This window comes from Sceloporus undulatus, chromosome 4, assembly GCF_019175285.1.
Source record: "Sceloporus undulatus isolate JIND9_A2432 ecotype Alabama chromosome 4, SceUnd_v1.1, whole genome shotgun sequence".
Lineage (NCBI taxonomy): Eukaryota > Metazoa > Chordata > Lepidosauria > Squamata > Phrynosomatidae > Sceloporus > Sceloporus undulatus.
This window is the reverse complement of record NC_056525.1, coordinates 10192879-10205132: the sequence shown is the minus strand read 5'-3', so window position 1 is coordinate 10205132 and position 12254 is coordinate 10192879. Positions and strand designations below refer to the sequence as shown.

General features: G+C 41.7%; 1 protein-coding gene across 1 annotated transcript in view; it reads left to right on the top strand.

Annotated features, from left to right (window-relative positions):
- Positions 1-12254, top strand: part of COL20A1 (collagen type XX alpha 1 chain) — a 134463-nt gene that overhangs the window by 59190 nt on the left and 63019 nt on the right. Inside the window, exon 14 of the mRNA XM_042463869.1 lies at positions 10172-10310. Coding sequence (XP_042319803.1) covers positions 10172-10310 — 139 coding nt within the window. The remainder of the gene's footprint in view (positions 1-10171; positions 10311-12254) is intronic.

The following is a 12254-nucleotide window of genomic DNA, read 5'->3' as shown; positions in this document are numbered from 1 at the left end:
ATGGCTGAGTGGGGAATCCAACCCTGGTTTGTAGAGTAATAGTCCAACACTCTAACCACTACACCCTGATAGCTCCCCAAAGACTATATTTTTACAAGATTTCTTAAAGTCTCACTCAAAAGAGTCCTTCATCAGGGTGAGGCATTGTGGATGGGGTGGCCATGAGGATAGTTTATGCTATTGAAGCACAGTTAATCTGCATGGTCACCTTCCCACAATCTCTTTCTCTGAGAGTCCCTGAGAACTACGGATGTCATTCTTCACTACTTTTCTTGTTGAAGGAAGCACTAAGTGATTTTAATAATTTCTTCTCACTGCAAGAAAGTCTATGAAAACTTGATATATATTAATATATATTCACAGTTTGGGACTTTGTGCAAAATTTGTGTATGATTGTTTTGCACAGAAAATGGCATTTTCTATGCAGGAAATAACATTTTCTATGTTGCCCAGAAAGTGCTATTTCCTGTGTAGAACATCTTGATTTTGTGCAAAACAACCAAGTGCAAATTTTGCGTAGAATAAGTCTCTTACTGTGAATATTCTCATCAGTTCAGGATTTTTTTCGTGAGATTTTTTCAACAGTCAAGAACCACAATGTTTGACTGTTTTTCAAATATTTTCGAATATTTTTCTAATCTGTACTGAGAACAAGGCATTTGGGGACCAACATGCTCTGAGGAACCCAGAGGCACCACTAGGGGACATGGGGGCATAGAATGCACTAGGTCCCCCAGAGGGAGGTGTCTCCCAGTGGGGCAGTAGACCTGGAAGGACTATCATGCTGTTGCTTTCCTTTCCCACCCACTCAGCAGCTGCACCAGACCCTAAACATGCCCTCTGAAGACCACTGCAGCCCTCCCCCTCCATAGCAGCAGCTGTTGGGGGACACAGTGCTTTGAGGGTTCTGTATGTCTGCTCTCTGAACAGCCATGCCAGAGTTTGAAAGCCTTTCTGGGAGACACATTCCTTCAGGGTCCAGTGCGGCTGCTTAAAGAGCAGCCATACCAGACCTTGAATGGGTACTTGGAGGCTACAGTGCTTCTCTGCTCAGCAGTGGTCTGGGTGGCCAGATGGTTGGGGTAAAGGGCAAGGCAACACACGCACGCACACACACACACACACCAGGTGACACTAGTCTCGGCAATGCCACTGGAGGAACATCATGCTAGCTGTTTCTCCGTTGTAGTATTGGCCTAGGGAAAAACTGCTAATGCAGGTCTGCATAGCCCAGCAGTGTTCTACTTTGGACATCAACCCACCCCAGGTGCTTCCTGACTAGAACTTCTGCTACAGTCAGAGAATAGCCAGTATGGTTCTCTGGAACACTTGTGGATGGTTTCCCAACATGGAGAGGAAGATACCGTTTGCCTCTCCTCATGTTGCACCACCTGGAATATTGGCCCTGACACCATCATATATTTTGTGAAGCAGAGCCTTGTGGTGTTACCATAGTAATGAGAGTGCAGTCAGTGCAAGGAAATATCTGGCCATTCAGCCTATCCATTCGAAAATTCAAAACATAAGAAGAATAAAAATCCATGGTGGGTTGGATGGTTGTGGTTGTTTAATAAACAACCTGAATTCTCCGCTGGATAAGAGGGAGAAAGTCCATCCTATCCTCCAGAATGGCCTGATAAATGGCTCTGGGGCAGAGCTTGGAAAGTTATATTTTGCCAGAATCTACTAGCCAGCATGGATGCCATAGTCCAATAAAGTAACAGCTAATATCATGTATTAGCAAATGTATGTGTCTCAGATAGTTAGGCCTCCATAGCTACATCTCCAAATGCTATCCCCCACCAAACCCACCTTGTTAGCAGTGCCACTGCCCTGCTGCGAACATTTTAAAGTTACTGGAGAGCAGGAGGATAAGTGGGGAGAACTCTAGCTATTTATCAATATAATTTTTAGCTGGATGTGCTGGCACAGGCATCTGCAGGGACCTCTTGTGGTCTTTGCTAGGTCTCTACAGATGACATCCATGCTGTGCATCCAGATATAGGAAAATAGATGGATGTGTCTCTGCCTATCCCTGCTCCACTCTTCAACAACATAAAAATTGTCATGTTGACAATGGGACTAGGTTTGGCTTCTTACAAGGTGAATTAGTGTGATTTTGGCCCAAAGGCCAAAGAAGTGAGTTGTAATGTCATAGATCCACCTTAAGGCAGTGTATTTCAGTAGCAGGATGCCAGCTATCATTTCTAAGCTCTGTTTCCAACTCACTTCAGGAAGTTGAACAAGGAGTAATGATGCCCTGAAGATTTGGATTCTACATTATCCTTTCCCAAAAAGAGTCAGAGGTCTTCCAAGTGCCATATGTCAGCCAAGGCATTTGGGCTGCATGAAAGCATAGATGTGGTATAAGATGTCTAGATGCAAAAGAGAAGAGGCCTCCTCATATACTTAAGAACTGTGTTGAAGAATAACTGCTTTTGCATTTCAACAAAGGTCATATACATCAAAATGGTGGTCTGGAGCAAGAGTCATCCTGAAGCCATTGGCTGATGGTCCCTGACAAGTTTCCAGCAAAGAAAAATAATCAATTGTCTTCAGTAGTCAAAGTACGGTACTGGTCCCAAGCACTTTGGGGATAGATTGGGATAGGTAGGGATAGATAGAAAAGGTTGAGAACCTATCTTATTAGATAGTTGAGAAGTACTGATTTGTATGACAAGTTCCATCTGCTGAAATACTGGCTTCTGTGCAACAATTAAAAGTATAGGAAAAGTATGTAAGATTGCTGTTGGACTTTTTGTGTGATGAATAAAAATACAATTAAAAAAAGTATAGGAACCCTGTCCACTTTTGCATCTACTGTCCACCTTACCAGTGGCAGCCAGTGACATCTATGTCTGTGGACAGTGAATCTGATCTGGTGTTTAGTCTAGACCAGTGATTGCCAAACTCTGGTCTTCCAAGTGTTTTGGACTTCAGCTTCCCAGACTTTTGGCCAAGATGGCTGAGGCTTCTGAGAGCTGAAGCCCAATATACCTGGAGTTTGGGAATCAGTGGTCTAGAGTTTTAAAAAGTTCTCCTTATACTAAACTCCAACATTAATTCCAGATAAGTTCAACACTTTGGATAGCTCCCTTAGAGTTTGGATTAAAACCCTGAGTGGATCCCCCTCCACTGAAATCTAAGCCAGTAGCCATCTCTGCACTTTACTGGAAATTTTTGTCTTGACACTTACTTTTTTCCTGGGCACAGCAAATCCCAAGGATGTCCTCAGATTAATACATTGTATAATTAAAGAGAAATTGTGCCCTAAGGTTTTAGTTTTTTTAAAAGGAGAGTTTCAGTGGAAATGAACAATAGCCAGAAACATTGTAAAGCTTTAATTGAAGGTGTTTGACATCAGGCTGCTTTTGTCTGAAAGAAAAGGAGACTAGGGGCCTCTCCACTGATTGTGGCACAAAAAATATTTTAAGTATTTACTGTGAAGATAAAAAACCAGGAATGTATGTTTGCAAGAATGCTTTTCATCAGAGAGCTAGGTTTATCTATGGCTCCTAGTAAGAATTCAGCTTGAAGGGTGATCCAGATCTGACTGGTAGAGTGAGTTCCAATGCAAAATGTCCCAGACATAAAATCTCTCTGTTCTGTTCTGGAACTGGGTGTAGTTCCAGACCTCCCCAAGTGTTCTTTCAGTGCCAAATAGTAACACACAGTATTGTCATAAGACAAGCTTTATTGTTGGTAAATGAAGCAGCAGATGGTACAAAACAAAGATGCATTCCATCCCTATCACTGTTATATTCCAGCATCCTCTGAAAGCCATTGGTCTCCAAACAAAATTTTACCTAGACTATCCTTGGCTGATGTTCAGATTACCCATGGTAGCTAAATAGGGACCCTGGACAAGAGGTGCATACATTGTAGGATTATTATTATTATTATTATTATTATTATTATTATTATTATTATTATTAACCTTTATTTATATAGCGCTGTAAATTTACACAGCGCTGTACATACAATCTTTTAGTTAGACGGTTCCCTGCCCTCAGGCTTACAATCTAAGAAGACACGACACAAAAGGAGAAGGGAGTGGTGGTGGGGAATGGGATCAGGTCCAGCAGTTCTCCACCTCCGAGGCCTGGACCAAGGCAGATGGACTGGAGGAAGGGCTTGGCTTCTTAATGGATGCTTAAAAGGAGGCTTCCTGGGTCAGAGAGGGGCTCACCTCTGGGAATGCTTCTCTAAGCAATATAGTCTTTAACTCAGTTTTGAAACTGGGTAGAGAAGGTGTGCATGTGGGGGAAGAAGGTTCCAGGAGTAAGGGGCAGCAAGCAAGAAAGGATGAATTTGGGAGGGGGCAGTGGTAGTCCTACACTGTGACAGGAGACCTTGACTACCAGAGCGGAGGGTAAGGAGAAAGGAATGTAAGGAGAAAGAAGGTCAGATAAGTAAGGAGGGGCCAATCCATGGAGGGCTTTGAAAGTCAATAACAATGAAGGGAGGATAAAAGAGGAGAAACATGGTCAAAGCGGCAAGCAGATGTGACAATACGGGCAGCTGAATACTGGACAGAGATTAAAGGATGGAGGTGTGAAAGAGGAAGCCCTGTCAGAAGGAGGTTACAATAATCTAGTCGCGAAACCACTAGGGCATGGACCAGAGTCTTGGCAGTAGAGGCTGAGAGGAATGGACGGATCTTGGCAATGTTGTGGAGAAAGAATCTACAGGCCTTGGCGGTGGCCTGGATCTGGGGAATAAATGACAGAGAAGAGTCAAAAATGAAGCCAAGACTGCGGGTGATGATGAGGATGAGGCTAATGGAAGATGAACTCCCAAAAGTGCACAGATAAAACCAAAGAAAATCAAAGAGCACCGTGTGACCCATCTCATCCCTTCCATTAGCAATTAGAACTGTGCAAGGAGGTAACAGAAAAATTCACTCCCCCAGTCCATTCTCAGGCTTCATATGTTTTTGCAGCTTCAAATTGCCAAGGTTAAGATCCATCCAGAAGATGCTGAGAGGTTCTCATGCCCCCAAAGAGAATAGCTAAAATGCTCTCCTTCTTTTTGCAACTAGAAAATGGAGTGACGAAAGTGACAGGCCATTTTTCAGATCAGGGTTCATATTGGTGGCATCTGATAGGTGCAACACTAAGGTGGCATCCTGAGCATCCTGATCTATCCAAGTATCTGTCCTTGGATCTCTCCCTAGATCTGTCCAAGGATCTGAACTTATTTGAGGGAGAAAATTCAGCCCCTTGGTTAGCACTTATACAGTCTTATGTAGAACCTGAGGTGGACTCACTGCCCAGAAGAAATGCCCAGGAATTTGGAATTTCCCCTCTAATTTTCTTGGGTCCCAAAATGCCCTATAATGAGGGGGAGGGGGCATTTTACCATGTTTTTGGGCCTATCCAGGCCATTTAAGGAAATGAACAAATCCAGGTCACCTCCTGTTGTTAAAAAGAGTCTCTTGTGCTTAAAATGACCTAGACCCACAACGAAGTGCCCCCCCTACGGCCCATAGAGGGCATTTGGTGATAAAAAAGTCACCATTTTTGGAGGGAGTGTGTTCCCCAGGCCTTCTTTGTGGGTAATATGGCCACCTAGCCTCTAACAGTTGCATATCCCAGTAATTTTTGAATGTGCATCTATGGATATAAATTACCATATGCATTTCCTCTTTTCACCATGCATAAGTGGCCAGTTTAACTGAAAGCCACTCTTGCCCTTCATATTGTGTCAAAAATAAAAACACAACAATTTTTACATTGACTACATTGTCCTATGCACTGGATCACAACTGTAGTATCTTCTAATGTTTTCATGTCTCTTTTCGTTCCATGTTGCATGTCCTTCTGTAGATTGTCCCACTCTTGACTCCACAGAAGGCTTTCTGCAAGGTAGGTAGACCTCTGGCAGGACCATGCTCCTTAAGTATGGAAAGCAATAGCCTCTTCTCTTTTGGATTCTCAAAAACCTGAGTGCTATCTGTAAGAGTTAAAGGACAAGACCTTATCTATAATGTGACATACCAACTGGTATTTTCTACAATCGGCAGTAAGGCCTTGATTCATGGAGGCTACTCAGTGTCCAAGGAATTCATTTTATTTATTTCTTGATTGAATTAATCTTGATTGAATTAATATCCCATTCTCTGTCTAAAGATCTCAGGGTGGCATACAACAACAACCATTCTACACTGGCTATTGGGTATGTGCGGAGATACCGACAGACGTATGCACACACAGAGTATTCATAAATTTAACAATAAAGTCAGCTAATAGGGACAGTTAATAGCTTTAGGCTGTCCTCAAAGTATTTAGTTCCAAATCCCCCCCCCCCCTCTTATATGTGCTCTCTCTACAGCAGCAGCAGCAGCAGCAGCAGTGGCTTCTTTCCCACATGCCCCTATTTATTGCCCAGGGCCACTACTAAGGTCACAACAAGGCACCCAGCTATGTTATCCATGCTGGATGCCTTATTCTGACCTCAAAACAACTTGCACCTGCAGCAGTGGAGGTGGGTGCATTGCAGGAACCACATGGGGCTGGTGGTGAGCCTTCAACAATTCACAGCAGAGGGCCTGGGAAATCTCCGGCTATATTGTATGTACTATAGATAAGCAGGAATGGCAGGATCCAGTACAACTGCTGGGAATATTTTACTACCTGAAAAATAAAATCCACACCACACCTGTTTATACTGGATTTACTCAGATGATGACCCCATTTACCCAAAGATCTTTCATATCAGGTGGAGAAAGCAAGGGAAGTGAAGGGGGAAGATCCACACCAAGCTGTGGGACTTGAGTATACACAGATTTTGGTGTCTGCGGGAGGGTCTGGAATGGATCCCTGCAGATACCAAGGACCCACTGTAAACAGGGCAGGCAGTTTCAGATTACAAATTTAGAAAAGTTTACTTAATGGCATTACATTTACATATGTATGGAAAGCCTACATACTATCTAGCTAATAAAAAGATTCATTTTTAACTTACGATCTTTTGATGGAAGAGTGAAGCATAGCTGAGAGGAAGAAGAGTTGAAAAATGAGAAATTGGAAATCCAAGAGAGAGAGAGACTGAGAAGTGGGGAGTCTTTTATATGACTGGTAACTCTAGGAAGTGTGCTGAGTTATATGGTCTATTTACTTGAGACACAGAAGGTATTTATGACCATGCATTTCAAAGGATAGTAAGAGCAAATGATAAAGAATCCTTATATTGTTAACTGCCCCCCCCCCGTGTCTTCTCCGACTCATAGTGACCCTGTGGATGAGACATCTTCAAGACCCCCTGTCCTTAACTGCTCTGTTTAGGTCTTGTAATTTGAGGCTAATGACCTCCTTGATCAACCTGGCATAGAGTATTCTTCTCTTTCTACTTACCGTCACCCTTCCTAGAATTCTTGTCTTTCCCTTTTCATGGTGAGGCCAAAGTATGACAGCCTCAGTCTTGGCTTCCAGAGATTTCTGGCTTTATCTGCTCAAGGATCCATTTGTTTGTGTTTTTGGCCATCCAAGGTGTCCTCAGCACTCGTCTCCAGCACCACATCTCAAATGAGTTGATTTCCCTCTTATCTGCTTTCTTCACTGTCCAGCTCTCACATCTGTACATGGTAAAGTGGAATACAATGGCTTTGAAGATTCTAACTTTAGTGTTCAAAAGTTGTATGTTTGCATTCCCACAAAAAAGTCTATTGGGATACATCAGGCTCAGTCTTTGCACAGACACATATAACCAAACATGTGATCAGATCAAAAGGAAATTCAATCTGCATTTCTTTTGTGCATGTATTCCTTTGCAACCTTCTTCTACCCAGTTGGGGGGGGGGGGAGCATTTCACAAGCAGACTTGCTTAGCGCCTCAGCTTTGACCTTTTCCACTTGATACTAGTCTTAAATGTGTGTGTGTGTGTGTGTGTGTATTATAGTTACAGTTCCTGCTTTTGCATGATAACATTAATAACATTGGGTGCAAACTTTAATTGAGATGAGAAGATTTCAAGGCTGGGATCTTTTTGCCATATTTAATCCAGCAAGAGTACTAATTCTTCAAAACTAGAAGTGCCCCCCTCCCTGCCCCGACACACACTGTCTCCAAGATAACAATCAGAACTGAGCTATAGAAAATAGAAAGTGTTGAGGAGATGAAACTGGTAGAGGCAGAATATTGATTAAACCAACTTTAAAAAATAAAAAATAAAAAATAAAATATCATGTCCCCTTTACTATTTATATAGTTATCTCTCTCCCAGTTGTTCCTTTTCCTCTGCCCCCACCCTGCCCTCAGCTTTCCATAAATTCAGATAAGCAAAGGAGAGGAAAAACTGCTGATTGCAAAGTCTTGCTTGTATTAAAGACTTTACAAAGTGACTCATCGGTCTGTAATGAGAAGACCGGGAAGAAGGAGAAAGCTCCATGAGCCTGGATAAAGATGAATTCTTCTTTTTTGGTCTCTCTTTGTGAGAAAATATGTATCCACCACATCTCTCAGGTCAAACAGTTTGAAGAGGATGGAAAAGGGGAGACAGAACAATGGAAACAAACTTTTTAATTTACTCCCAGCTTGTTCATTACAGCATGTGAGATGATGCAGCTGGATGCCTCTTTATGGCTGATTCATTTGATCATTAGTGAATTTTGTGGATACACTAGTGCAGTCCTGTGGACTACAACTTAGTCTTGTATCTGGTTTCTCGGTTCCCTGTCCTTCTGGTTTCCCTGTTGATTGGTTTTCTCCATGCAGATGATTTTGGCTGTTGTTCACATTATTATTATTATTATTATTATTATTATTATTATTATTATTATTTTGACTCTTCTGCCAGAGAGCTCTTATCAGTCTACCCCATCTCATTTTATCATCCTAACTGCTCATGGAGATCTACTAAGCTGTCCTTTCAAAAGGCACCAGCTTCATAGTTAAGGATTTGAACTTGGGGGTTTCGGCTTTCATATTCTATCCATTTAAATCGTTCCTTATTGATGCTATGCCTGACATGACATTAGTTATGAACAATGGGTGTAACTTTGAGTGCTGCATGCAGTGATCTAGCCCTGGCATCTCAGATGCAGCAGTCTATAATACAAGCAGGTTTTGATCCATCCATGTTTTGTCCCACATGCAGATGCCTTTATTGGGATGTATAGAGACTATATATGACATGGAGCCCATAGTACAAGGAGATTATTAGGAGGCTGGGGTGTGGTTTCTTTAAACACTGAACTCACACACACATGCCTCTGGTATGTACACATCACACATCACATGCTCTGGTGTACCTTCATTCTTAACTCACCATTGACTTAAATTCATTAGTTCTCTGGACACTTGTTTTTTCAAATGCCTCTCTGGGAATCCCTTCCTTTTCAACATATCAGACTTTGATATGTGTAAGAGGGTAAATGGGGTTGGACAGAGGGGCAGCAAACATAGAAAAAGCAATGCCATTCCACAATTTCACAAAGTCCATACAATTTGGGTTGTGGTTTCACCCCACTACTGGCAGTCCAATTCAGAGTTGCACGTAGGGACTGATTGAACAAGCCTCCAATATGCATGGATGGCTAACCATTCCCACCAGTGATCTGCCCACTCTTATGCAGCAATTGTTGTCCATGCATGGTCTCCTGTCCCAAGATGCATTGCAAAATGGAGGTTTGAGGAGGGTGTAATATGATGTCCATTTCTATCTAGGTGCAGGGGACTCTGGTTCCTGGGACTAGTCCCTATGAGCTAAGAATGATACAGGACCCTTTCATATTGCACATTTGTAATACTATGATTATATTTTAATTGCCATGGCGACATCCTATAGAATCATGGGATTTGCAGCCAGTATTTGGAATTCTCTCTAATGCCTCCCCAATCTACAAACCTGCGGATTCTACAGAATATTGTAATGGCATTTAAAGCGGAATCATAGTGTTATACTTGTGTAGTGTGAAAAGCCTCTCAAAAAGTCCCCCTCCCATCACCACTTCAAAGGACAATATGTGAATTCACAATGTACAGAGTTGGGAAACGTCCCCCAAACAGCCAAATGCTGATAAATCTGAGGAGAGCTCTGTTGCTGGTAAAGGCTGCTGAAAGGCCCTCCATCCATCCCAACTGCCACTTCTGTGGCTTTGGAGGAAAAGAAGAACAGGCAATGTCTATAGGTTGTTCACTCTCGGTTTATACCATCTCCTGCTTTCTCTAGGTTTCAACATGATGGAGGTATTTGGACTGATGGAGAAGGAGTATGCTTCCATCAAGGGGGTTGCTATGGAACCCTATATTTTCCTGGGTACTCACACATATACCCTCTTCAGAGACATCCAGCTGACCAGGAAAACAAGGTAATATGAGAAAGCACATCTCGAGAACCTTGATTGACAGCTGTTGGTTTCAGAATTATGTACCACAAATGCAGCAGTTGTACTAGGGCATCTACAAGCAGTGAAATATAGTTCACAGCAGGAAGTTTTTATACTCACAAGCTCCAGTAATATCTTCTCAAATTATCTGCATGCATGCATGCCAGAGGTGTGTGGATTTGGTAGATTTGAGTTTCTCTCCACTTGTTTGTTTTTAAAATACTTTGTAAAATGAATGTAAGAAGAAACCTGTGAAGTTTTAAAAACAAAAAAAGACACCCATCAGAATCCTCATCCATCTCTAGTTTTTGCATGTTGAGAACTAATGTACTGCAGAAATTGTGACCCGAGGGAGCCAATGTTGAGACTTAATAGTTGCAATCTTGTTGGTGTCTTAGGCATCCTAAAGTTCCCTTACTAAACATATTTTTCTGATCCACGTTCAGTTCAAGATTGCATAAGTGAAGTTATGTAATGTGGTGCTACTGCCTGCGCAAATTTGGCTGCACATTTGATGTCCTGTTTCAGTTGTGGAACATTCCTATTCAACACATGGGTCCTGTAGCATAATTAATGCATAATTCTGCATACAGAGGTTTCTGCTGTTTATCCCTGATGTAGGTTCTCAGCCTTTATGCTTCATAAATGTACCAGGTACTCTTGGATCTAGACCACTTGGCTTGAACAGATGTCCACACAATGGAGATAGTGTTAGTTGGCTTTTCCACTCCCTCCTCTCCTCAATAGTTCCTCCAGAGCCCTGAAAAAAGACTGTAGCACTGTTCAGTTCATGCTGACCATACTGTATTGTAGAGAAGAGAGGAATCGTTGAAGATTCTCATAGAAGATGGTTGTAGTTGTTAATTGCTGTTGCTTCCTTGATTGAGTCTATCTTGATAGAGTTTACCTATAATGCAGTCTTTCTCTTTTCCTACTGCCTTCTACCTTACCGAGCGTTATTATCTCTTATGATGGGTCATGTCTTCTTGTGATATGTCCAAAGTATGATAGTGTGCATTTAATCATCTTGGCTTCTACAGATATCAGATTTGATTTGCTTCTAGACCTCTTTCTTTGTCATTTTGGCAGTCCATGATATCCCTAGAACTCTTCTTCAACACAACATTTCTAATGAGTTGATCCCCCTCCCCCCCCAAAAAAAAATCAGCTTTCTTTACTGTTCATTTTTTACAAGCATGGATAGAAAGCAGAAATATGATGGCATGGACAATCCTAACTTCAGTCTTCAATTTTATACCTTTTCACTTGACTTTAACATGGTTTTCTCATGGCTTTAACTGCCATGGTCTAATGTTATGGAATTCTTGGATGTATGGTTTGCTGTGGGACCAGAGCTCTGACAGAGAAGGCCAAATATCTCACAAACCTACAAATCTTGGCAGTTAGAATGGTGTCAAACTGCATTAATTCTTCAGTGCAGATTCAGTCTGAGATATGAGAATGATTATATTCAATGAGGGCTGAGACAAAGGCTGAGACTAAAAGACTGACATTTATTTTTTATGGTTGTCACAAAAGGTTTTCTGTTTTCAGTAATTTTTTTTAACAGTGTGATTGTTCTTTTCATTGTTCAGCATTCTTTTGTCCCCCTGACGGTTTATAATTCTTGGTGTCTTTTGCCTTTTTCCTGCCTCTTTGCCCTCTCCTTTCTCACTGACATCTAATGTGATTGACTGTTTCATCTTTCATAGAATGACCAGAGCTTGTGAAGTTACTTTTAAAAATTAATTCAGTTTATTATGCAGCTTGCTACTGAGACATGGAAAAGGATCAAATCTTGGCTGATGTTTTATAGTAGTTCATTACAGCCCTTGTTACTTTTCTTCTACTTTAAAACAAAAACTCATAAAACGGACAAGAGAATGGTATAACAGTTGAAATTATCTTTTCAGAATGTCCTACAAT